Raw genomic sequence first — 27271 nt, forward strand, 5'->3', positions numbered from 1 at the left:
CTTTGCTTTGTAATTGTGCTGTACCTAGCACAGAGGGCCTTATCTTAAACTTCACCTCTAGGCAGCAAACATACCAGTAAGTTAAACAGGACCAGAGCATGGAGGTGAGCCTATGCCAGCCTGCTATGGTGGCCTGCTATGCCAGCCCTGGACCTTTGCAATATTTGGGTAACTATTTCTTTCCAGTTCCCAGGTGGTGAAAGGGAACTCCCCCCTGCTATAAGCCTTCTTCTGCTGGCAGTTCAAGCCAGGAATGTTCCTTTCACACCCTGTCTTTCCCAACCTCCAGCTGAGCAGGGGACCCAGGGCAGAAAGCAGTGCAGCTGGAGCATCAGCATGTTCCACCAAGCTTCAGGGGACTGCTGGTTCCTCGGGGCCTGCTGCCAGCTTCCAGAAGTTAAATTAGTTTCAAGGAGCTCAGTGCTGCAGTTTGCTGACTCAGACCCCAGCAGATACTCAGCTCCAAATGATAAAAATGACAGAGATCAGCTGTCTTGGACAAGGGAATCTGTGACCAAGTGGGATTCATCCTGAAGCTGGGATTTCTGTCGGCAGCTGCTGGTGGTCAGTCTAACACCAGGCTGCGTGGTGTCAGCTCTTCTCATTTCACTTTCTCCACCGCCTCTCAAATCAATCTGCTTCTGCAGTCTGCTTCTGCAGAAACCTTGTGCAGGTTTGGTGCATGACTGACATTCAGTAAATTGTCCAGTTGCGGTGCTGAGTCTCTTGAATCATAAAAATACCTTCCAAAATTGTCTGAGGCATACATGCAGATATTTTCTCAAATGAATGGGCACAACAGTGCATCTGTGTACTCTGGAGATAGTAAATGGAAAAGTGAAAGCCCTTCTTTTAAAGAACACCAGAATCTAGCGACTTCCTTCGTGGTGAGGTCTTCTAAAAATTACGTTGAAGTATTTAAGAACATTCAGACTAAAATTGTCAGGGCAGAAAATTATATCAGACATCCCTTATTTCTAATCCTAGCCTCGCTGCTGATTTAGCAGGTAGCATTAGATGCATCTCTTAACCTTCCTAGGCCAGCCAACCAGCCTGTGAAAAGGAGATAACATTTACTTGCCTTCCTTACTGATTGGTATAGCATTTATTAAATACTATTTGTAAAGCACTTTCAAAATCACGTAAAGAATTATTGCTATTAGTTTCTATACTGTGTTTTGATAGTTTTCAGTAATTTTCCGAATAGAGCATGGCTCTCTTCTCATCAGCTTTTTCACAGTGCAGTTTTCATGTGACTGAGTCACTTTGGTTTAAGATGTTGATGCTCTTAAGCAAGAAGTAGCTTCTCCTGAACTACAGGAGCAGACTGCATGCATTCCCAGTCCATAGCAGTGCACAGTCATATGGGGTCATCTGGACCATCTTTGGTGGCATTCTGGTTTGGAGGAAAAATGGGAGCACGCATGCAAGCAGTTACCTTGTTCCACGGGTTATGAGATAACTGCATAAAACTCACTGGCTTCATTATCTGGCATATTCACCATAGGAATATATATTTTTGAAAACGTGCACTGAGTTGCCTTAAATTGATTTAGCAAATCAGTTTACTGATAGCAGGGCAATAACTTTGGTTTTAGAGTAAGGGAGTTTAAAGACAGAATTGCATCAGTTTAGCTAGATTGGTTCCTAAACTGATTTTGTTGCTTTGGGTTTGGTTTGTTGGGGTTTTTTTGGCATGACCAAGTTTCAACATCAGTATCATAAGTAAGATTTCAGTTTTAAAATTACAGTGAACTGAATTTTTCACCTCTGTAAGTGGGTTGACTGTATTCCAGGTCTCTGCAAGTAGGTTTCACTCCTATTACAGTACTCAGATACAGCCTATAATAGTGAAATCCTGGTACTATTTAAGTCACATTACTTAGTCTGAGCAAAACTCTTTGATAACTTCACGGCTCCCATGTGTTTTTAGCCTAATTATTGTGACACAGACTTTTTTCAGATAACAAGGCATGAAGATAAAATGACAGATCTCAAACCACTCTATTGTACGCATGATTTCTCTGTAAAGCAAAGTTAATACATGGATCGAAGTATTGGTACTGGATTATAAACCACATTTTTAAATAAAGCTTTAAATTCGATTAAACTGGTAGTTTACAGAGGCTGTAAGTCCTTGGTATCCCATGGTTGTGGGTGCGGTGTTAATAAAACAGCAGGAAAGTCTCCAGACTTTTTCAGTATTGTGTACCTGCCATCACATTCAGCAACTTTGGCATGGCTCTTTCAGAGCAATGGACTTGCCAAGCAAAGAGATGAGAAAGGGTTACACTTTTTGGGGGGGCGGGGGGGGGGGGGCTGAGCCTGCTTTGTGGGTAAATAGAGAATTTAATCCTTTGCCCTGTATCTCCAGAGTCTTTTAAGAAAAACAGAACAATATGACTGTACAACAAGTATGATTTTTTCAGAGTAATAAAAAAGACATCAGAGATCAGCAGCAAAACCAGAAATAAAATTATCTCATTCCTTCAATCCCAAGACAGTTTTGCTATTGTTAAATTCAATTTCACTAAGGGAAGCTGGAAGGAAGGTGTTTTCAGTTTGGCTTTTTCTGTTTGGTTTTGGTTTTAACTTTTGTTTAGTTCATCAAGGTAACTTCAAAGCTGTACCCTGTGGCTCCGGGAAAAACGGCTCATGAGCAACAGTGCCTGCTAAAAAATACTGCCTGTCTCTGTTTTCACAGCTGCTGGAGCCTGACATGGAGGTGGTGCTTGCCCTTCTGCATCCTGTTTTGAGGATGCAGGAGAGGCAAAGATGTTTCCCCCCAGCAGGTCACCATCCCTGACCCAGGCTCAACGAAGCCAAGAACCGCTCACAAAGGAGTGAAATGGAGGTGTTTCCAAATAAAAACTCTTTCCCACTTGCCTAAAAACTTATCGAGCATCATTTGTAACGTTTGTTTCTTGCCTCCCGTTGCCCCTTTCAGTGCCCGGATTCATGCAGAGCGAGCTTCTCCCTCCTAGCTGAAGGGCTTGCCAAATGCTAATTGACTGTTAAAAATGTTCTCATCAAAGTACAAATGCTGCGCAGCTTTGCTGGCAAGGGCCGGCAAGTTACTCATCAGGCTGTTGCAAGCCAAGCTCCATAGGTCTGGGAAGCTGATGTCCCCACTAGAGTGGTAGAATAAACATGTCTTTAGCTTCTTAAAATGCTTTCCACTCCCTCCCATGGACTCAATTTAAAATTCTTTCCTGAATAACTTTCTTTTCATAATTATATTTACTAAATGGCACCTCACTCTATCGGCCATAAAAAAAAAAAAAAGGGGTTCTCTTGAGTGATGGCTTGCCAAAGATTTTTTTTTAGAAATACTTCATACCTGTGTTACTCTTCTGGGATTTTTGCAGCTGATCTGAAAGCCTCATAATTAGTTTAAAAGATAATTTTATAATACTTTTTTTCAGTTTCTTTCTTACCTTGTAATTACAAGGTGCATCAAGTCTGGCTTTGGGCTGTCAGAGTGCTTTCAGATCCTAGTTCTCAGGACGCACAGAGAAGTGCTTTACTTAAGCACATGGCTCTTAAGCGCGTGAGCAGCTCTGCTGAAGCCAGCGAGCCTATTCACGTGTTCAAAATCTGTCTGAGGCTGTCATACACTAGCGCCGAGCATCGAAAGTGAGAAGCAGGGAAGAGGAAACTTTCTTTGCCCGAAACACACATTTGGCATTGCAACTGAATAGATACTGAGAAAAAAAACAAAGCAGCAAAAATGAGAGGTCTTCAAATTGTGCTGAAATCCCTTCCTTTCTCAGTTAACACCTCTTCTTTCAGTCTATACATAGTAGATACATCCTGTGGTACTTCATAAAATCTCCATCTCTGACAAGATGTGAAGTTTAAATACAAAATTAAGAAAAAAACCCAAACCCTACCCCAACATCTTTACATTAAGAGGAGGAATATTTTCCTTATTGAGGTAACGTCCTTTCATACAGCTCCGGAGGGCTGTCTGTTAGCCCAACGTAATATCCCACACTAACACAGGCAGAAAAGCCACTTGGCTGGAGACGGCGTAGGGTGAAGTTGCAGACCACAGGCATTAAGTTATCATCTGCCCTGCTCTGAATGATTAAGAGTCAAAAAAGACTATGTGCTGAGCGCTGTGGTACAGAGACTGCCTGCATGATGTTCATTTCTTCCCCATGCCTAGTACAGTAGGTCCATGACTGGGCTCCACATGTTCCCTGGGTTGCATTAGGTATTAGTCAGGTTAGCAGTGATGCCAAGATCATTTATATGGTGGTGTGTCAGAGAAACCACTTTCCAAATAGTTTATTTCATCATGTGAATTGATCCAATCTGTGACTGCATTTGGATGATAAATATTAAAAAAAAAAAAAAGAAAATGAGTATGTGTGGTCAAATAACACCAGAAAAGCAATAACAAAGATAAATATTTGTCTCAAAAAAAGGGATGGGTACATTTTTAATATACATGGGGACAACCTGCAAAGAAGCTGAGTTTGTACTCCTGCCTCTGCCACTTGCTCTTACCCAACTAAAGCCTCTTTGGGCTGTAGGTTTTATGCTTGTAAAACGTGGGTGATGATATTTCTTGCGATTGTTTTTCTGGGGTCCTTGCTAGGGAATTGTTACAAACACATGGGCTGGTGCTTGCACTAACTTTGTATTCCGTCTCTTAAAACAGCTTCGATCTCGTTACCATTGGTGGCATCTCCATTATCCTGCACTTTGAGCGGGCTCCCTTCATCACCCAGGAGCATACACTGTGGCTGCCATGGGATCGCTTCTTCGTGATGGAAACCATAGTCATGAGGCACGAAGAGAACGAGATCCCAAGCTGTGACCTCAGTAACTTCGCCCGGCCCAACCCTGTGGTCTCCCCATCTCCTCTGACAGCTTTTGCAAGTTCCTGCTCAGAGAAAGGTCCTATCATTCCTGAAATCCAGGTATGAACCAGGGAGAAAATAATCCAGCTCCTTTCTGTGCTTCTTTTGCCTGCTTTGAGCAACACAAGCACAACTATTCTGTGTCTTTATTCCCCTGCTTTGCTAAAAAGAAGCATTCCCCATTTGTTACACCATTTTTCAGACATTTGCCAGGAGCGCTCGCTCACAAGCATGCACTTAGCCAGAAGGTTTCTTTTCCCTTATCCCTGAGAGTTGCAGGCACTGCACTTGCAGCCGACAGTGAAAACCTACATTGGATCTGCTTTGCTTTCACCTCTCATCCACAGGAGGTGGGCTGGGACCCCTGTATGACCCACAACAAGCCTTCAGGCAGCCCTTTGGCATTCAATACGCCCAGCGCGAGGCTGATGGACCACTTACACTCTAATGCCTTTCTTCTGTTCAGGAGCAAATTTCACCCACTGGGCATTATGGACCTCAGTGGTGGAGTATCGGGTGTGAACTTTATCAGGGTTTGAAGGCATACCCCTCACTCTACAAAGCTGCTGAGATGTGCAGTCAACCAGCAGATGGCTGGCAAATGGCCAGCCTGTAGAGCACCTGGGTTTTATTGCATTTCATGACATTTAGGATAGATGAGCAAAGCGAGAGGGTTACTTTTAATTTCTCGTCCCTGATTTCCTTTTTTAAGGAAGTGTGAGTCAGATAAAGTAGTTTAACAGCCTGCTGTGGATTCAAAGTATTTTGCCAAACAGAAAGTTGAGTTTTAAATGGAATAGTCCAAACAACTGAATTATCCATTTTCCTTAAAAATATTCACTGTGTTGACATATATGGATGTAGCAGCATTCAAGCTTTCCTTTCTTGGGCATGTTATTCCCTGGGTTTTAGATGCCAGCATTCGGGATGTCCTGGGTATTGCTTTAGTGACAAATAATAGTCTGCCAAGGTAGAAATAATAACAAGTGTAGCGACAAATTGTGTGCTTCCTGCTTGACTCCATTGGGGTTGTGGTAGCGTTAATGAGGAAAAAAGTCACTTTATATCTTCTAATCTTAATACACCAGGTACTGAACCCAGCAACAAATAAAGCTAGTGGTCTCTTTACCTTTCCCTCTGGACCAAATCCTGTGATCCTTTCTCACACTAATTTCCAATTACAGTCACCGGGTTTGTCCCAGCACAATTACTAATTAAGTCCCATATCTTGTAAAGTTAATCAGATTGCAAATTCTTGGTTCAGTTTTCACATCTCTTTTTTCCTAAACCAACAAACACCATGAAAAGTAATGTTCAGCGCTGCCTGGGAAAGAAGCAAATATCTGATACAGTACAACTACAATCATAACCTCACTCATTATTTGGTAGGATACTCGTTAGATTGTGTTAATTATATCTATTGAACTAAAACATTCTACAACTCCTCTTCAATAAGAGTGTGTGTCTGTCTATTGACTGTGAAAGCAGCCAGGGATGTAGATCATAAGTAATGGTTTGATAGTTTCTTGACTATAGATCATAGAATCATAGAATGGTTTGGGTTGGAAGGGACCTTTACAGGTCATCTAGTCCAACCCCCCTGCAATGAGAAGGGACATCTTCTACTGCATCAGGTTGCTCAGAGCCCCATCCAACCTGACCTTGAATGTTTCCAGGGGTGGGGCATCTACCACCTCTCTGGGCAACCCGTTCCAGTGTTTCACCACCCTCATTGTAGATGTTTAGTGCCATTTGAAATGTCCTGCAGATATCCTGCTTGGCCTCCAACTGCCAGTCCAGAATGATCCCCCTATCAGTGTCCTGCATTATATCTGCCAACCCCTTGTGAATGTCACAGATAACTTGGAAATCCCAAATCACACTAGACACCTGTAGTTATGGAATCTAATTAAGACCTAAGTGGGATTCATTTTGAGATTATGGCACCTAAGTAAGGTGTTCACATGCAGTCATCTGGATGTGTGCTAGATGTCTGAGCTCTCATTAAAGCTGACAGAAATCTAATCAATACCGTCAGCAGAGCCTACAGATCAATTAAGCTGACCATCTTGAAGGTATCTGGTTCCCACTGACGGTATCGGTTAGATGTCCACTGACTATAATTGATGCTTACATGCCTACTTCACATGCACACACTTATATACATGTCGACGTCTGGATTTAGATGCTTTAAACTGGAATTGAATCCCACTCTTAAGTTTACGTGGCAAGACCAACCTTCCAAAGAGCCTATCTGTGCGCATTGGCCATGGAGAGACCTAGAAGAGTAGCTCAGAGGAGACTCCTAACTTTTAGGTTCCTAATTTGGGTAAGATAAATCCCATACATGATGACCAGTACTTTTCCCACGTGCCAAATGATGGAGCTAAAACCTGTAAAACTGTATTCCTCCTCAAATGTTGACAGCTGAAGGTTAACAGAGTTTGTGGTGCAAGAGGATACAAGAGAATCTGATATTATGGCAGAGTCCTGACTGTACTTCAGTTCATAAATTAACTACTTTTCATTCCTATACTGGATATACATACAATAAAAAATAACCTAGCTGTCAGTTTCTGCAGCTGCGTTTTATAATACGCAGTTCTCAGTAGAGAAATGTTAAATATAAAAGGTGTGAGCACATAGCTGGGAGGAGGTGACAAGCGGATGGAAAGGCTGGGAAAGAGATTTTGACAAGGGGACAGATAGGAACCTCATGAGCTCCAACAAATAAATGCAGTATCCTCTACCTAGATGCATTCAAAAGACCAAATAATACATTTTAAGTGTTTGATTCAGGTGCCTAAAGTCAGATTTGGTGCCATTTAAGATGCCCTGAAGTGTCCCTTCAGGCCTCCAGCTGTAGCTTCAGAAAGGTGGAGATCTCAAGAAGGTCCATGTCAGATCTGTCATCCCCTTGCAGAGGTTTTAGATACCACAGAACATCTCAAAAGCACTAGATGCCTATGTTAAGGCCTCTGAATCAGGTTCTAAATCCCTTTCTTTCTCAAAATTCCTTCTGAGAATCATATTAAAAGAGAAAAAGATTGATTGTTCCTTGCCTTGCCTGCTGGCAGAGTGAAGAGTAGCTGTAAGAGACGTGTAACCCGGCACATAGAAACAAGATTTTCTACATTGTCTCATGCAAAGAGTGGAAGAATTGCTACTAACACAAGCATAGCTCAACACCCAGGAGCGAAAGAAACACGGCAGTGAAAATTGCTAAATTGTGAAAATCCCTAGTAAGCCTGAAGAACCAGCTCTTCTGCCTGACCAGCCTGGTGGCTGGACCACTTTTAAAGAGCAGATTACATTGGTTAGGCTGTGATAAACTCTAAGAGCCCTAGTCTTTCACAAGGACCCCAGACACAGCATATGAATTTATCTGGGCCAAACAGCAATTATCAAATAGAAATAAGGGCACGATTCAGCTGTCATTACTTTTGATGCATTCAGAGTATTTTAAAGCTGATTTTTCCCCTCTTCTCCCACCAGTGTCCTACTGGATTATACTCCCCCCCCCCCCAATGCCCTGCTTTGTTGCTAGTTCAGCACTGCTTGCAAACTACAAATGCGTTTCGGGTAATCTGAATTACTATTTGAACCCGCTCGTCAAGCAGGCGCCTTTAAACACAGCCCCTTGCGCTGGTCAGTGCTTTGGTACCGCTGTGCTGACCCTTTCTCTGGAGTGGTAGACAGCAGAGACAGATCAGGACAGAGAGAAATAATTATTTCTGACAGGGATTTGAACCAGACATTGCAAATAGTACCTCCGTGACAATTATTTCTGCCTGGCTTTTTCCTAGAGGGGTTACATATGAAGACAGATTTGATACGAGGGACCACCTTTACTGCAGCTTGGCTCAGCTGGTCTCTGGTTGAGCCTGGTCCCAGCCCAGCTTGTTGCTGAGCTCATAAAATATATTTTAAAATTCCTGGGTTTTCCCAGTTCTGTCATTTTTCAGCCTCCTAAGCATTGAGATATGTAAATTGAAAAGGCTGCATTAGAGAAAGTAAATATTTATGAGCACCGTGGAACAGCGCTTTAACTTCTGGATGTGTCCGTTTGTCAAGTGCTGCAATGCTCAGAAGCTGTAAGTTATCACTTGAATAAGCGCTGGGCCTTGGATAATATCTTAGAAGAGGTCTTTTCAGGGGGCAGATTACAAGATTTGTCGTTATTTAGAACACTAACCAGAAAACCTGTAAGAGATGAGCAACTTGTCACACCCGGGAAGTTTGCTGCTCCCACATAGGAGGAGTTGAGTATAGGAGCCATGTAGCTTAGAGGACATCAGGATGGCTGTGATCCCTTCCTGATGGGTGGATCTCTTGGCCCACCTGCCTTCGAGCCTCCATGCCCTTAATATTACAAAAGCTGACTATTGCTGGGGAAGTATTTTCACAGCTCATTTAGGGTGCGGCACACCGAAGCATTTCAGAAGTGGCACAGGAGAGAACAGTGCCAGCTGCGACCTTCTGACACGTCCCATTATCAGAGCAAGTTTTCCAGCTCGCTGCTAAGCTTCTACCTTCATCTTTCAAACTTTTGCCAAAGGTTATGCAGCAAATGTCCGTGTTGGGTGCTTACCTAAGAATGAAATTTTCTGAAAAGTGACAACTAATTTTTTTTTTCTCCCAAGACTTAAGAAAAAAATGCCCTTTTTTATCAGTATTTTGCATGGGAGAATCAGCATGGTGCCTGGAATGTACATTGTATCGCCTTCCAGAAAATTTCCCTGGATTTCTCCAACTAAAAAAAAATAATTAATTTTAAGATCTGATTATACTTTAGCAGGTAAATTAGCTGAAAATCCCATCTTTACTGAGACTTCTCTATTCTCAAAGCCGAACAGGGGCAGACAAAACTTTCCCTGCTGTTTCTCCAGTCTTCTGTGAAATTCTGTACTGGAATGGAGACCTGTGAGATAACTGTCCCAGTCAGCCAGAAATACCCACACGGCATGGCTGGAGGAGAAAACGAAGTAACTCACCTAGAATACAGAGGAATTTAGAAAAGGAGAGGAAGGGAGAATGCAAAGGAGGGGAAAGGGGTTGATGGTGGTAGGTGAGGCCAAGAGCTTCATCGTGCAGGTAAGAGGGGAGGGAATTTTAAGCAAGAATGAGGATAAGTAGGAACAAATATGAGGTCAGAAAATAAGGACCAGGACACAGGAGAAAAAGGCTAGAGGTAGATCAGGCAAAGAGGGTCAGAGGTGAGGTAGGAGAAGAGCAGTTTTGAAGAAGGAGAGATGGGTAGGTCAGAGGAGGGAGGGTGGAAGCAGGACTCACTAATGACATGGAGAGAATGGCAGGCTGTGATCGGGGCCGGGGAACATCCACGAGGATACAGGCCAAGTAGGGCTTGATATTTTACTGGGAAAAGGACAAAAATTAGCAGCCATAGAAACCTACCAAGATAAAAGACAGAAAATGGAAGCTAACCTGATGGGCTGGAATAATCTCAGACACCAAGCTCCTTTCACCATGTGTCCTGGGACTCCTTTTAGCAGTGAGTCGCATTGTAAACACTGACTTAAATGTGGTACTTTGGTCTCTTGTTCTCCCATGTAACAGAGATGGAGAAAGAAGGGGGCATTCCTTGGCTTCCACAACTAGCCCTATAAATTACATATATGATTTTATAATTGATGCCTATTAGGTGTGCTTTTTTAGACATGTCTACCAGAGCTTTTATAAAGGTGTGTTTGATAAATTACAGCTTCACTCCCTTTTCCTGTCTGCTCGCTGCTGATTTAACACCTCCTGCATTGCTTTTCCGCAGGCTCTACAGGAGGAGATTAACGTTTCTGGTAGTAAAATAAAAGTGAGTTACCTGAGCAGTCGCACAGCTGGCTACAAATCAGTCCTGAGGATCAGCATGACCCACCCCACCATCCCCTTCAACCTCATGAAAGTCCACCTCATGGTGGCCGTCGAGGGACGCCTCTTCAGAAAGTGGTTTGCAGCTGCTCCAGACCTGTCCTACTATTTCATCTGGGATAAGACAGATGTCTACAGCCAGAAGGTGTATGGGCTCTCAGAAGCCTTCGGTAAGTGATCCCAGGGCTTGTGTCTCTTTTTAGAAGCAGCTAAGTGGCAATGCACAGACCTTGTCCTAGATTGGTATGGTCCAACTGCTAACACATAAAATGGTCCCTGCTGGTTCAGTGCTGTTTCCTTGGAGAGGATTGGGCCGAGCTGTTCAGACAGCACACATTTCCCCAACAGATGAATACTTATCTGTTCTCTGGCTCATAGCCCAGCACATACATCCTGAACTGCTACTGTCATGTTCGTACGGAAGGAATGAACTGGGACTAGAGGCATTTGGCTACCTCTCACCTATAGCCAAAAGCTGTCAGTGCTGCTTTGAAAGAAATCTCTAGGACAGAGTCCTAATCTCCAACCTCCTTGTGCCTGACCTTCAGGATTGCTCTGATCTTACAGTTTCCCCTTCATTACCCATTCAAGAACACAGTCCCAAAATGGGGCCTGATGCTCTTCTCTCTTTTACCTTGTGCATTAATTTACATCTGCAAAAGACTGTCAGAAGCTGCAAGGCAGAGAATAGGAGGGCTCTGCATACTGAGTGTGCCACATCCCCAGCACCAAGCAGTATGGTCCGTGCCACCCACTCTATAGGGGCAGAACCTGAAGTCCTTGCTGGGGCCGGAAGCTGTGGATACAATCTGTATGCAGAGACACATTTCATTCCTCTTCCTGCTGCCATCCCAGACATCTCCCAGTGAGCCCTGTGTGATGATGATGGAGCGAAGGGTGTATAGTGAGCAGAGGTGATGCTGCTCTGCAGTGGTTGCTTCCCATCTGATCAACAACCAGAAGCAGCCATTCAGTTAGTAAGTCTTCAACAGAGTCTAGACTAGACCTTTCAGGCTGCCAAGACAATGATATCAGCAAGATGGAGAGATCCCAAATTAGCAAATAGAGCTCTTGTTGACAGAAGGGTGGTTCACTGACGCCTCATAGCCCAGCTGAAGGTAAGTCTCTTTAGAGGAGCTGTAGGGTGCCATGTTTTCTAGGAGGAAGAATGGGTGCCTTCCCCTCACTCAGGCTCAGCTACCTTGAGCAGGCTGGATGATACAACCTGCTGAGCCTTACCCAGTTTGAAGTCCACAACTGAGAAACGTGTCCTGGTAGCATACCCTGAAAGACTATGTTTACATGCTCTTTAAGATGCTAGATCAGCAGCGGGTCCTGGAGTGCTCCATGATGCAGCTCTGCAGCCCTAGAGTACTCAAGCAGGTCTGAGGACATCAGCATTCAGGCTTTCAATGATTCCCACCTCTAGAACAGTGGAAAATATCAAGCCTTCATTTCCTAAATCACATCTTCCTCTGATACTGTCTGATTCTGCAAAAGGCTATATTTGATGGAGGATCCTGAGTTCACTCAGTGCTCAGGACTTTTCAAGGAGGCTGGGAAACTTGTAAGATCAGACCTTTATTTTATCCAGTAAAAAAACATGAGGTATGTAATTGCTTTTCATTTGCATAGAACTTGCAGTTCTGCTCTGCTTCAGCTGTTAGCGCTGAAAAGATCAGGTAGGGCAGAAGAAAAGCAGACCAATGAAACTGGTCCTGCTTCTTCTGAGAAAATCGTAAAGGAGTCATTATTTTGTCAAAAAAATTAGTTTCCTTTTACTGACATCATTTTACTCTTAAGCAACTCCAATGTCCTCAGTGGAGTTACTCCTGAAAGGCTCTGATTAGACATCATGGGAAGTAAACCACATTTTGCTATGTAGCCTTTTGATATAAACGATGACCACAAGTCAACCTGGTCTAAGACTGCTGTCTTTGAGGGACTCACTGTCCTGTGCCTCATTTGTATAAGTCTTTACTTTCCAAGAAAGGCCATGATTTTTAGCAAGTCCCTGACATGCAGTCTTAGATCAAAGATACTAGATAGGAGTAAGATTCTTCCATTTAGGAATCCAGCAGTGGTTTACACTCTCAAAATCCATTGTTTTAAAATATGTCTTTAAAACAGTGCCTTTTAAATATTTAGCACATTTGCCCAACGTCTACAACTGTGTTGACCTTTTTAAATGCAGGATGGCCTTTAAAGAGAAAAATATTAAGACTATGCATTACAATTATGACATTTTAAATGAAATTGGCAGTTGCCTGTAGAAATGCTCTTACCTCTGCCCAGCTGAAACTCTGTGTGTGCTGATTGTGCATTTCTGGGTTACTAATCTGGGGGGGTCTTTTGCTTCTCTCTTGTTCATAGTTTCAGTAGGTTATGAGTATGAATCCTGTCCTGACTTGATCCTGTGGGAGAAGAGGACAGCTGTGCTTCAGGGTTATGAAATTGATGCTTCCAAACTTGGAGGATGGTCCCTGGACAAACATCATGCCCTCAACATACAAAGTGGTAAGTTGATTGTAATATATAACAGAGGAATAATGCGGTGTTGCAAGGACAAGTTGCTTCTTATCACTTAGAATTCAAGAAACGGAAAGGAAAGAAACCTGATCAACACGTGTGCTCTCTCACGTATTTTACTAACAAATTATTTCTAGTAACCTATATTCAGAAGCAATATGGTGCGCATAAATCCAAAAGAAGCTGGCCATCGTGAAATAGTTGAATGTCAGCATGTCTAACTACGTACTGTCTTAAAAGAAGGGGAGTATCAAGGAAAGTATTCCTAAAATAACAAAGGGGAGTCTATTCAGATTGGACCTACTGCTGACCATAAATCCACCTAGACACATCTTCGAATGTGCAAGTGTACTTGCAGAAATGAGAGGCTTCATGGATTATAAGGGAGAAGGGAAGGTGCCAGAGTCCTTGAAAGTTGCTCAAGACTGCAGCAGGGAGGCTTGAAAGCTGATCAGAACATGTTTGAAAGATGGAAGCACTGTGTCCTTCTGGATGATAGCAGTGGTATGGGAGCAAACATCTAATTCAGCCCACACCACTGCTGAAAACACTACACTTATAGGGAACATAAGCAGAGCTCTTCTAAAGCTTTGCAGATGAAACATTTCTCTAGGGAATGCACCATGGTCTTCCTGTCCCTTATCTTTCCATGAGCTATGTAATTTCTCTTTTCACCTGGTAGGCTGCAAATTACAGGGCAAAGATGGACAGAAAAGGCAGGTGAATATTCATGAGACACTGAAAAGTGTATTTCATTCAAAGGTAAAGACAGTCTTGTTCTCCCTACATACTTTTGTTCTGCAGGAAATGTAATAGGTCTATAAAAAATACTTACTTCAGATAAAGGGCTCCTTATTTGAAACCATCACAAAACAATACTATGAAAGCTAATAAACCTCCATGGAATCATTTAGGCTGGAAAAGACCTTTAAGATCATCAAGTCCAACCGTAAACGTAACACAATGTAAAACATAAAGTCCAACACTAAACCATGTCCTTGCCACTTGACAAATTCCCCAGCTGCCATCCAGCATTGCCAGTTTGTGCTCCCTTTGGTCTCAGTTTCCCTGTCTCTCTTTAATTTCCTTATTACTGTTTTCTCTCTCTAGGCATCTTGCATAAAGGAAACGGGGAAAACCAGTTTATTTCCCAGCAGCCGCCTGTGATCGGAAGTATTATGGGCAATGGCCGCAGACGTAGCATTTCTTGTCCAAGCTGCAATGGTCTTGCAGATGGGAACAAACTCCTGGCTCCCGTTGCCCTAACATGTGGGTCTGATGGAAGTCTTTATGTTGGAGATTTCAACTACATCCGAAGGATCTTTCCCTCTGGCAATGTCACCAACATACTGGAGCTGAGGTACATTGTGCTGAATGTGGCCATTATAACTATGACCTTAAGTTCTGCAGAAATGTTACGTACCCAAAAGGAAAATGAGCAAAACTCTTAAAAAACTACAGTAAAACAGAAAAAAAAGCTATCCAGATTTGCCTCTTCTGCAACTCTGCTGACTTTGATTTACACCAGAGAAACACAAGCCTGACAAGTTCTTCCAGAATTGAATCACACACCAAAAATATTGACACATTTCTGTGCTGTTAAATCAAACTGTGTTGATGTTTCCCTTTTGGTGTAGTTAGAGATCAGTGGGAATTCTTAAAATTAACAATCAGCCTCTGAGATAACCTAAACTTGGAAGGAGACTGCACTGATGGTGATATGTAGAGGCTAATCAGGACAGATCATCATTCATAATTAAGACAGGATGATCACCTAGGGAGTCACAGACTGGGTTTTTCTGGTTGTTTTTGGGGGGACAAACACATATCAGCTCCCCCCTGGTTCCCAACTGAACAGCAGTGTCAGAGTGAACATACAGATGGATCATCTGAAAGTGAGTGAAGTGTTTCCATTTACCCCAAATAATAAAGGAAAATATATATATATATTAGGAGAAATAGGGAGGATGGGGAAGGAACATCCATTAAAAACAAGCAAAGGGAGGGAAAGGTATAGATTTGTCACAAGTTCTGAGGAAATGAAATAGATTGTGACTGAAACAAAATTTCAAATTGACCTCACTGGGGATATTTTTCCTATCTGAAATTTCCACAACAAATACAATTACCCTCTTCAAAGCACCAGGGCCTGATTCTGAACTCTGTGACCAGGCAAGACTCACTCCAGGAAAGTCAATAGAGTTAAACCGGTGTTTGTGAATGAGGCTTCTCTGCTTGAAGGACCTGACCTGAAGTCCTGAGAGGTCTATATGAGGTTAGCATGGTAGGAAGGTTCACATTCCTATTTACCTCTCAAGATCTGGCCTGAAAGTGAGAACCTTCCAGAAAGTAAAAACCTCCCTGCTCTACTCAGATTTAATGTCCTGGCTGCTGAGGACAAAAGTAAGGCTCCATTTCTGCAAGGACCGCCATGTGGAAGCTTACTAGACAGCTTACTAGAGCAGCAGGGTCCCCCATCCAGCATTGCTTTGTATTCCCATTTGTTCCACAAGGCCACGGGTAAAAATGAAAGAGCTGATCTACAGCAAAATTGGTGCAAGATCCCATCAGTCCCTCATTTACAAACATGCCACAGTCCTTAGACCTTGCTGAAGGTCTTGTCATGCAGAATCATCATCGTAGCTCATGGTGTTTGAGAAAAAAATCCAGACAGCCTTCACAAGGCTGTCTCTTACAGAATAGGTGTCTCGGTATGCTCACCGGGTGACAAGAAAATCAGGAGGAATCATTGAATTAGGAAGACCACAATGAGATGTTTACATTCACATCCCAGGGGGCTGGGCTACCTTTTCAGTAAATAAGCAAGAACCTGATTCTTGCTATTCTGTTATGTGATATATGAGAACAAAATATCTCTCATGTTTGTAAGGTGGGAAGCTGGGATAAATCTTCAGCCCTGGTCCATGTTAAAGAATGTAATATTCTTCCAGTGCCAGAAAGTTATTTTAACAGCCAAAGGTGGGATTTCAAGAAGAGCCTAGGTGATTTGGGGCCCAAATCCCATTGCAACTGAGTGGGATTAATATCTCATTCCCAGAAGTACAATTGTGAAAACGCGATCCCTGTTTCATTGTCAGTGGAAATACCAGACCCAGAGAAGGTTTTGCAGAGTATTTCCTGATTGGAAAAGAGAAAATTGGAAGCCTTGACAGAGTGGTCTTGCTGGCTTTTGTGTAGAGCCACAGAGTTAAATTTACTCCAGAGTTAAATCTGCTGGAACGATTGCTGCTTCATCTGTGCAAACACTTAGATTACTGGATCTAATAAACATTTCTTCACTCTGGTGTGCTATAAAGTAAGTGGGTTCAGATGCAGGCTGACTAAAAGCTATGGAGGAAAGCCATTGCTTTTGGACTAAATGGAGTTTGCTTGTGTCTTCTCAAATCAGCATCTCCTTGGAGATTAACACCCTTTCTATTTGGCTTTTGGGTTTTGTTGGGGGGGGGCGTCTTCTGAGTGTAGCATTCTGTTGCGGAGAGGAAAGCAAATGCATTGTGGGTTGCAGAGAACTGCAGCTGGGTATGTAACTAGACCCATGAAAAATGTCCAGCCCAGCACAATTTCAGTCCTCTGGGCTGGAGTTCACAAGGTTACAGCAATGAACTGCCACCTATAACTGTGCAACTGTTAAGTTACCTTTGTAAATCACAAGGTTTTGCTTTGACTGAGAGTGAAAAAAACTGTAAAGATATCTGCATCTACATATATTTAGCTCAGTACTGCTCTGAATGATAAAGTCTGCCTGGTCCTATCTCCTGCATAAGTGAATAACTCCAAGCAGGTGAGATCACACTTCCTTTGTGATATGCAGCGGTACATAAGTGAGCTCACTGCCAAGTAATATCCAATATAAAATATATCAGTGTCATTCCAGCTAAGTCTTTATTTATTATTGCATTGTATGATACAGTTACTGTCAAGTTTTCAATCTGCTAATAATGCATCGAACTGAGCTGCTAACACCTCATTCTTTCTTCTATTCCCTGCTTTCCTGTCTTCTGTCAGAAATAAAGATTTCAGACATAGGTAAGCCAACCAGTGGAGAATTCTTATGCCGCTCCCTGTCTTGTTGCATGTTGTTACACAGTGAGCCACAAGTGCCATTTCCAGATGATTCAATAGCAAATGAAGCTGGCGTGATTAAAACTGGCGTAGGCAATCAGTCATCAGAACTGGGAGCCATTAATCACAGAGCAGAGTCGCACAGACTTCTGCATGAGCTGTTATAGCTGTAGACAGGAGGTATAGACACGAGAAGCAGGGTAACAAGAGGAGGAGGGTGGAACAAAAAGCGGGTGGGAATTAACCAAAGAAGCAAAGTGGGGGCACCATCAGGATACAGGTCACTGGAATAGCTGTGATGGAAAAATAATTCTCATATGGTGAAATGTCTGCCTTTTGAGTTTTGGGGAGTGTAGCAGGCATAATGAAGGGCCAGATGTACCCCAGCATCACCCACCTAGGGAAGTAAGTTTTTGTAATGCTTTGTCAGCCTGAGCTCTTCATAGAGAGCCTTCACATTATGTGAAAGTGTGTCAGGCTCACATGGGAGGTAGTGCAACTCAGAACCTTAGCCAGGAAATGCAATGAAAAAGAAAGAGTAATGACAAGAAAACAAGATGAAAGAGAGACTCCTAAATTGGAGCTTTGTCACTAAGAATATTTGTCATTTGGGTTCACTGGAGTTTCAGTGAGTTTGATCCAATCAGTTGCATTCAGGAAGATGTCAACCTCCTGTCACTGTCTGTGTTTGCAAGGACTTCTCTGGCTCTGACATGTTTCCCATCCTTCTTCCTGGCTGCTTTCTAAATTAGAAGCTTAGACTGTGGAGTTGGGATTTTTTTTTTGTTTGGTTTTCTTTTTGCATTTGGGATTGGGGATTTTTCTTGCTACATGCTTTTTATTTACTGTTTCTGTGACTTCATAGAGGCTGTGCAAAACCAGAAATGTTCATTTTATCTGCGTGCCTGGAAATGCAATGGAGTAGAAACTGGTTTTTTGTCTTATTGCCAGAACATTAATGAAGGGCTGAGCTTCCATGGTATAATGGACTGGCCCAAAGCATCTATTAGCAGGGCTGGGAGGTTGGTACACAAGACCTCTGCACTGAGTGTCTTCATCAGGCTGAGTTCCAGACCCCCAGCTCCTCTTTCACGTCATTTGAAGGCAATAGAAAAACTCACTTCTCTTTGGAACAGCCAGGTTTTATCCTTAATGCTCTAGAAATACACAGCCACTAAAGTGCACCTGCTTTGACAATGAAGAGCAGCAGCTGAATACCTGTTACAAGAAGAGGTTTTATATATGAAGGCAATAACTGAGTGAAGATATATGGACTGGCCACAAATGCTGCAGATGCCACCAGAGCCTTACAAAGTTGGGAGGGTTTCAGCCTTTAGGAAATTCCTAAAAACTAAGAAATTAAATGAAAGAAAGGCAAGAAATGCCTGCTTCAGTGCAGTCCAAAGGGGACCAGTGAGGGAGGAGAAGGAGGTGAGGTGCTCTAGATCAAATATTCCCATCTGTGACTACATTAAGGGAGTCATCCATGTGAGTTAGCATCTGTTCTGTGTTATTTGACATAATACTTCTTGTTAGGAAGCCTCTTCGTTCCTGAACCACAGGGAAATGAGTGGGTGTAGTCTTAGCTAAAGCTCCAGTGCTTTGAGCTCCAGAAGGTCCTAAGCTTGACACCGTTGACAGGCAACAGTTGCAAAGGGTGACATCCACAGGACTGAATCTTAGTGGTTTGGAAAAGCTGCAATCCATATGCAAAAGCTTCTTCACTTCAGGGGAAGGGATTCCTCCTGACTATGTAGCCTGTGGTGAGCTTGATCTCCAGAGGTTCTGGAGCTACCAACTAAGAGGCTTGGCTCTACAGCGCAGCATCGGTAGCCGAGGTCTAACTCTGCAACAGCCAAAATGGCTGTGTGGCAAGATGAGGGATGTTAGCGAAGCCAAAAAGCATCACCAAATTGTGCTGCCTCCCAGCTTTACACCAATTTGTCATTCAGTAATACATTAATAGGAACTTATTCCAGTATGTCTGTATATGGACCTGTCTTGATGGGCCTATAGAAGCTAATGACTTTTTCCAAGCATGGCAATAATAATTTGCAGTTAATTATCATTACTTTTTCTCTGCAGGAACATGGAGGGCAGTGAGGCATTTCAGTCTTGCAAATATGCAAAAAGTGGCCACATTTAAATATATTCTTCCTTTCTTGTTTCCATTCATACCTTAGAAACAAATCTACAATTAGTGGCAAAGAGAGGTATCTCAGAAAACTGCCGCAGGATTGGATCAAAAGTCCTTTGCAGTCTCTGGGTTGGCTTATGGCATTGCTATGAAGTTTTATTATCCAGCCTGTGACACTAGAAGAGCTTTGGGCATCGCACACAAACTGAAAACACTAAAAGGCCAAGTGTAAATTCAGCTCACTGCACTGTGTGGCCTCCTTATGTATTAATCTATTGAATGTCACCCAGGGAAAAAAAAGACCAGTACCTCACACAAGCTATAATAAAATCCTCTGTTTGTGAGCTGCAGGGTGCTTAGCATGGAGCCATGGAAACACAGCCCTGCCGAACAAAAAACACTTGGCTTCAGGAATTCAGTAGTTCTTTAGTCACCAGCAAATGCATGCGGCCAGCGAGGCTGAGAGGGGAAGAGGGCAGCTAGCACAGAAAGTTTTACAGAGGTGCTTTCATGTCCTTAAACAGAGACATCAGATCCAAAGAAGCCCCAGGGGTTTATTCAGATCAGCTGTTATGAGTAACTAACTTTGGTGTTGTGACTGCTCCTGTCTGTTGACCACAGTGGGAGCCAGAGCCATACTGTTACCGTTAACAGAAGGTGTCCTTTAGAGGAGGTGGTAGATGCCCTTGCATTTGGGAAACTAAGATGCAGTTCATCTTGTAAGATAAATGTTGAAAATAAGTCAGACAAATCATACCCAAAAAGATGCTGTTTCTCTCCACTGCCTATAAAGGGAGTTAAGGCAGCCGGTTCAGATGTAAGCATCCACCTTGTAACCATCTAAAGCTCCGTGAGATGAATCCACTGGCTTTCAACAGAAGCCAACGAAAAGGTACAGTCTGCTGTGCTGACGCATTATAGGTAACCTGCTGAAACCAGGGGCCATCTCCCTTTTCTCGTCTTTATTCCTTAGAGCCTGGCTTCCCACTCTGGAGCAGGAGGTTCCTTCCTCAGACTCCTCCAAAACATGGGCTCCAGGCCCATGGGAATAACAACAACTTTTTCTTAAAGCCTATGCATCTATTATAGTACAACAGAAGAAATCTAGAGGAGTGCCACCTCTTTGCCTATTCACCCAACTTTCCTTCCTCACATCTGTGTGTAAGGAATCATGTAAAGCATAAGCACTTTAAAATGAAGTTTGAATCTCCAAACATATCTGCAGAGCTCCCCAAATGGTGCTGGTACTATCCTGTCCAAATAATGAGAATGAAAAAAGGAAGGGGACAAGGCAGATGTATGGGAGAGCCTATATGCAACCCCAAACACCTGGACTTCACTGTGGAGTTGGAAGATTTCCCTGTGCTTTCCCAGCACATCACTGTATCACAAAGCGTACAAGGAAGCAATATCACCTCCATTTCACTTTGGCCTGCAGAACTTCTGCTTATGAAACTGTCCTCATTCCCAGGGACCATACCATCATGCCCACTAATACCCACTAAAAATGTCATTTCTTGGCTGGGCACCAGCCCACCCCATCCCTGCAACTTTAGTTTGTTGCTTCAGGGACTTAAAATCTCAATGCAGTGCTCAGGGTTTCTTCTAAAAAACCTTAATAGCAAAAGGAACAATCGGAATGGGAAATCAGCTCTTCACTCACAGCCCTTTCCTAGCGGTGGCAGAGTCAATACGGGGGATAAATATTCTAAGACTACAAATACTGTAACTGATTAAGTCTTCTGAATAGGAAAAACTCCTGTCTTTGTTTTGGTCAGTTATCTAACTGAGCAATGAGAGAGGATGAAAGGAAAGAAAAAAATCTTCTCTGCTTCAGCTCAGGCAGATTTATTTCAGTTGTTGTTCAGTTCAGTCCAATTTGCCACTTGGATTTGCCTATTGATTGTGGCTTTAAATAAAAAGGAAAGCCTCAGTGTTGCCGGCTCCAGTGCTCATGCATTATCACAGATGAAGGGAAGCGGTTTGGGAACTTTTACATTACTAACATATGTTTATTTAGCATCTCTCATCCTGAAGGATCTCAAAATGTTAAACAAAAGCTCCAGTGTGTAATGCTAAGCAATTCGTGCAAGGGCAGAGCGTGAGACCTTCCTGGTACAGTGGTGAAAACTGTTGGCAGAGACCAGGGCGGTAAATTCCAGCTTGACCATTTTTATTACCTTCCCTGCTCCGAAGCATCCCAGGTTAAATACTCCATTGCCTAAGCCATCCCAGGGGGCCTTCCACCCACAAAACCCTATGCATGGAGCGGGCTGTAGGAGACCATGATAAGCCACGCTTAAGAAGTCTAGCTAATCAAAATGAACCAGCACTTCCTATCGCTCACACAGAGCCATGCAGCAGAAAAGACATAATTTGTATTCGGGCTGCCCATATCATTAATAACATTACATTTAGAAAGGTAACTGTATGTCTTAGGAGAGTTTCACTATCAGCTCACCAGGTGAAATCCAGACCCAAGTGACCCAAGTTTTTAAGTGACCCAAAATTTTAAGTGACCCCAGATTTTAAGTGACCCAAGATTATTACCATCCCATGGGTAGTTTCTACCTCTACCTCTTCCAAAGCACATTTGGTAGTAAAGGTGTGTGTGCCTCTGTGGCATCCAGCTATGCAGAGGATTAAAAGATTAACCAGTCAGAGCTAACTTTTTAATGATTGTGAACTTTGAACTCACCCCTACTTTTTTGCAGCATCTATATTCGGGACCTCATTATTAAAACTAAACTCGTGTTACCAGCAACTACTCCAAGTATTACCTTAATATGACAGTTTTTTACTTAGTCAGTAAATTTCCGTAGGAAGTATGTATAGGAATGGCTTCACCTTCAATTCAGCTTTTCTGCTAGATGAATGTTTTGCTTTTACCTGGTTCTCTGATCTGTAGTTAAAAGTAACCAACATTTGTTTCAGTGTCCATTCTACATAGGAGGTGGGATGAGAAAATAGTTTTAACATCTCTCTCTTCCACTGAAGCTTGTAATCAATAATAAAATCCACCAGAGTGAGGCTATGAAATCCAAAAATAAATTACAATGATAGTGCTGGGAGAGGGGAGCAGGAACCTCCAGTTCTGCTAGCGTTTTTCTCCGGCTTTGGGAAAGACATTTGCCTTTGCCCATCTGCAAATGGCCTGCTGTAAGACTCAGTGAAAGCTATCTGTGCTTCCCAGGCGAAGATGCTAAAGAATTGCAAAGTGCCGTTAAAAATGCCCTCCTCTTGTCCACCTCCAATGCAAAATAGAGATTATGAACAGCTCAAGAGCTGACTGACATTCAGCTGGGCTTTGTTAGGACAGTCAGCAGAAAATACAAGGCCCTGATCAAAATGGATGATGGATTCCCACAGGGAACTTCTTCCACCAGGGTTGAAGCCACTTGCTTAGTGTGAGTGACATGCAGGTAAATGAAATAATACCCTACCAGCCTGCTGTCATTGGAAAGGAATACAGATGGAGACTGAACTGTCGGGCTGGAGCTGTCTTGAAGGTCAGAGCATTTTATTTAGCAAGAATCAGTGTCATTTGTGGAGATGAAATCTGTTCAGACTTTAATAGGATAAATCACAAGGGATATTCCAGAATATATCAGAAAGACACTTTTTTTTCCCAAAGTATTAAGTAATTTGAATGAAGAACCAATTTACAGCTTTTTTAAGCAGAGAATAATTCAGTAGTTTTTATGTGTCTGAAGAGGGGTTAATTTTCCTAACATAAAGGTTGAAGGAGAGAGGAAATTTCTTATTATGAGGGATAGAGTCAACTGTGATCGACACTCAGGTTTCTAACCAGCTTCTCCTGGAACAATTCCACTAAGTGCAAAATTGTGAACTATGGCCTATACGTTTATTATGAATTCTTGGGACCTGATGAGTTTGGACAGCTTGAACGTGTTCTGGAGAAAAGTAGAGACTTTTTGCTACTTGTTCTAATTACTACTTAGCCTTTCTTAGAAGGAATGAGACCTGTGTTCAGGCAGCAGGTGTTACAGGTTTAATCTGTTCGTTTCAGGCTTAGAAGAGATGAAGCTCAATATGCACTAGCAGTAAACACTTAATTTTAATAAAAGAAGTTAATAATATCTATATTAATCTATAGGTAGAATCCTTGAAAGACAATTTTTTAAATTGTGTCTAAACTAATCTGGTTGTTTTTTCTGGCCAATCCCATCGAATGCTTTCCATAAAGTGGTTGCTAGTTTATTCATTTCTTCAGTCTTGAGCTCATTTAGTGGTGTCGTCATGGAGCTAAAAACATTATCCTTCTGTCTGCTCATCCCATTTTCTCAGCCACCCTTTCTAGTTTTCGAGGAAGCAGTGAGTGAACGGGGTTTAGCAGGGGACTGACATTCGGGTTCCTCAGTCCCCCTCCTAGTTCAAGTTTTACGTAGGGCAAAATGTGGCACTTCAAGGACCATTTTGTTTCTCTCTTCATTGAAGTCCAGCTGAATTCAGTGGCAGGACTCCCCCTAATATCCACGAGGGCAGGATAGGACTCTAGGGTCTTTGCTGGAGTCAGCAAGAGCACCAGATAAGCCCTGATGCAACGATCTTCAAGACTATATCTTCAAGTGCTTTATACTTGGGAGTCTGCTTTTGGATTTTTGTCCTGGGGTCTTTCTTGGGAGGGCAGATTTTATTTTATTTTGTTGCTTTGTTTTCTGCACCTAGCATACTACACTTTCCCTTCACTTTCTGGCACTGCACTAACACCAGTCTCAGGACTATGTCTATATTAAGTAAATTAAGCAATCCCAGGCATTGGAACTCAACCTATAGTCGTTCCTGGCATGATTTTGGCTTGGGCCAGCGAGCCCTTTCCTTTGGTAGCTGCCCTCCATGCCAGAGAGCATCCCAGGCACGGTGACTGGTAACAGATGTAGCTCAGGATCCTGAACAGATATAGCTGTAACACCGTGTACTAACATTGTCAAATACGGCACTGCTTCACTTTCTCACTCTGTCTGCCCTGTGCATTTTTATTCTCTAAAGTGCTTGCGTTGCCTGTTGACTTAAGGAAACAAATCATCCAAAAAATAATAACGTCATACCCTTGTTTTTCAGCCACAGCCCAGCTCATAAGTATTACTTGACCACAGATCCAATCACCGGCTCCATCTACCTCTCCGACACCAACAGCCGACGTATCTATAAAATCAAGTCAACCACGTCAGTGAAAGACATTGTGAAGAATTCAGAGGTCTTGGCTGGAACTGGGGATCAGTGCCTCCCGTTTGATGATACCCGCTGCGGAGATGGAGGCAAAGGCACTGATGCTACCCTTACAAATCCCAGGGGTGAGACTGCTTCTTCTCCACAAGCTTTTTTAAAGGGGTCTTTTTGAAAGGGGCTCGTTTAGTCATGCTGGAGACTGCTCTTCTCTCCAATTCAGAAATTGCCCTTAGATTTGGCAGGCCTTCCCAAATCAACCCACAAACACATCCTAAGGGTGGGTATGTCTCACCCTCAGCCCGTCCTGGTTCTTCTTATTGAGGTGGCTGGGAGGAGTGCCAAACCAGAGGGGTGTAGTGATGGGCACGTGTCCAAAGGGCAATAGAATAAATCCACCCATCAGTTTTATACCCACTTAGCCACTACTCCTCCTTACCAAATAACAGTGTTTGCTCCTTCCCCATCTGGACTGGATTCACTTACATTCACTTCACTGAGGCTTTCTTGGCATTAAAAAAATAAAAAGCTCTATAAGCATTGCTGTATATATAAAATGCCAACAAAACCAGCATACAGCTCAGAGATAGGTAAATTGAGGTTTATACATTGACATTACATATCATGGCATCCAGCTTAAATCCTATAGCGGGGTAGTTACTAATTTCAATATGGGAATGGTCTAATTCAGTGTGACTTCACCTGGCTCCTGATTAGCTTACTTAAATGTGATAAAAGCACAGTCAAATCAGAATAAAAGCATCACACAGCCTTCATGACTGTGAACTAAATTGTTCAAAACAGGTTTAGCCAAACATATGCAGTCCTGTGTGTAGCCAAGACTTCAGTCTGGCAGTCTCAAGGTAACAAGCTCTGCATATGGAGGATGTCGCTCCTCTCAGCTGTCCACGGAAAAAAACACACGGAGAGTATAGGGATGAGGTGGAAGATACTGTTGGTGTACACATCTTCTGCAGTGTTTGTGAAGAGGGGAGAGAAGGATCCCCATGCAGGAATGCTTTTAGAAATGTGCCATTTTTGCCTGTTATGCATCTTCTTGCACAGCTGTTTAGGATTGTGAGGAGTTATTTATAGGTTCTTGGCTTTGGCATCAAGGTGCTGCAGGTTTCCTTTCTCCTTGCATCTGGAAGTGGTAGATCCCTCCTTCCTCACCACGGCAATTTCCAAGCCTATCCCAACCTCTTTGTAAAACAGCCTCTCAGCAAAACCTAGGCATCCTTTAACAAGTTATTTCACAAAGAGCAGGCAAGGTGAAGACAGCTGAGCTGTTGTTTCTCTTCTTGGCTAGACTCCTCAGGAAGTTATTTTTCTTGACATAGAGATGACATTATTGTTACTGAATCCAAGAAACCCAAACTGATTTAGTGACCTTTTGTGTCAGCTCTTGTGATTTTTTTTTGTTACATGCCAGCTCGTTGTTTCCTGGCAGGATGCAGAAAAATATACTTTGGGAGACCTGTTTTTTGCCAAAAAGCACTGAAAGCCAAACTGCTACCCTCGTAATATTCACAGGTCCCAGCATGGTTTCCAAGCACTCCAGACTCCCATGAGGTGACCATTATATTGGGATAAAGTATTGCCAGAGGCACAGATATAGAAAGGGAACAGCTACCTGTGGTCAGGTTGCAGTGTAGAAATTGTCCTACTGAAATGAGAGGGCTGAGTGAAAAAAAATTAGATGACTTGGGCAGAGAGATTCAGGCAGCCCAGCAGATGAGTCATGAGATCAGGGAATCCAGAAATCTGCAATCCAATTTTCTATACCACTTTGATGTTCAACCAGTGCAAAAAAAAAAAAACAACAAACCCACAACTTTTGGTGGACCTCCGCTCTCCCTTGTACAAGATAAGAGAAATATTATTCATTTCCCTACATGGGTGGATGTTGCAAGGTTTAGATGAATTATGTTTCTGCTTTGCTGTGGGAAACAGGGCTCTGCAGTTCAAAGCTTTCAGCACTGAAATCCTTCTTGTTGGCAATTCAAGCTCTCAGGAGGCCGTTCTTCCACGTCAATCATATAAGGGCAAAATGCATGCATTCATTCCTCACAGCTCTGAAATTTCACAAAACAGAAGTAAATTGAGGGTGAAAGAAGAAATGACACGAAGCAAAATGGCAACAAGAAAATAATAATCCAGAAAGCCCACACCGCCAATGGAAAGTTCATAAACAGTGTTCCCTGATCTGGTTCTAGCCTGAGCTTGCAAAGTCTGCTGAGACAATAGCTTTGGCAGGTGTGACTCACTTCCCATTCACCTCCATAAATGATTAACAGTGAAAACTCACACTGACAATGTAATGTCAGCATTGTTTATACCTTCATGGCGGTTCGTCCTAGCAGAAAAATCCAGCGAATGCTCTTCCTTCATGTGATTGTATTTCATAATAGTTCAAAATAAAAATGATTTATTGTACAAGTAACCAGTAGTCCTCAGGTTACCCTTTGCTTCCCTGTCTTGGCAGGGGAATAAACACTCATAAGTGAATGGTCAGAGGAAATTAGAAAACGATTCTGTAGCTGTAGAGATATCAGCTGGCCAGGGAAGGACTTGGAAAGTT

At 42.8% G+C, this 27271-nt stretch overlaps 1 protein-coding gene across 1 annotated transcript in view; it reads left to right on the forward strand.

Moving 5' to 3' along the window:
* TENM4 (teneurin transmembrane protein 4) overlaps window positions 1-27271 on the forward strand; it is a 355432-nt gene that overhangs the window by 275976 nt on the left and 52185 nt on the right. The window contains exons 17-21 of the mRNA XM_075491203.1: window positions 4670-4931; window positions 10657-10924; window positions 13128-13271; window positions 14394-14643; window positions 24586-24818. Of these exons, the coding sequence (XP_075347318.1) occupies window positions 4670-4931; window positions 10657-10924; window positions 13128-13271; window positions 14394-14643; window positions 24586-24818 (1157 nt within the window). The remainder of the gene's footprint in view (window positions 1-4669; window positions 4932-10656; window positions 10925-13127; window positions 13272-14393; window positions 14644-24585; window positions 24819-27271) is intronic.

This window comes from Mycteria americana, chromosome 1 (assembly GCF_035582795.1).
Source record: "Mycteria americana isolate JAX WOST 10 ecotype Jacksonville Zoo and Gardens chromosome 1, USCA_MyAme_1.0, whole genome shotgun sequence".
Lineage (NCBI taxonomy): Eukaryota > Metazoa > Chordata > Aves > Ciconiiformes > Ciconiidae > Mycteria > Mycteria americana.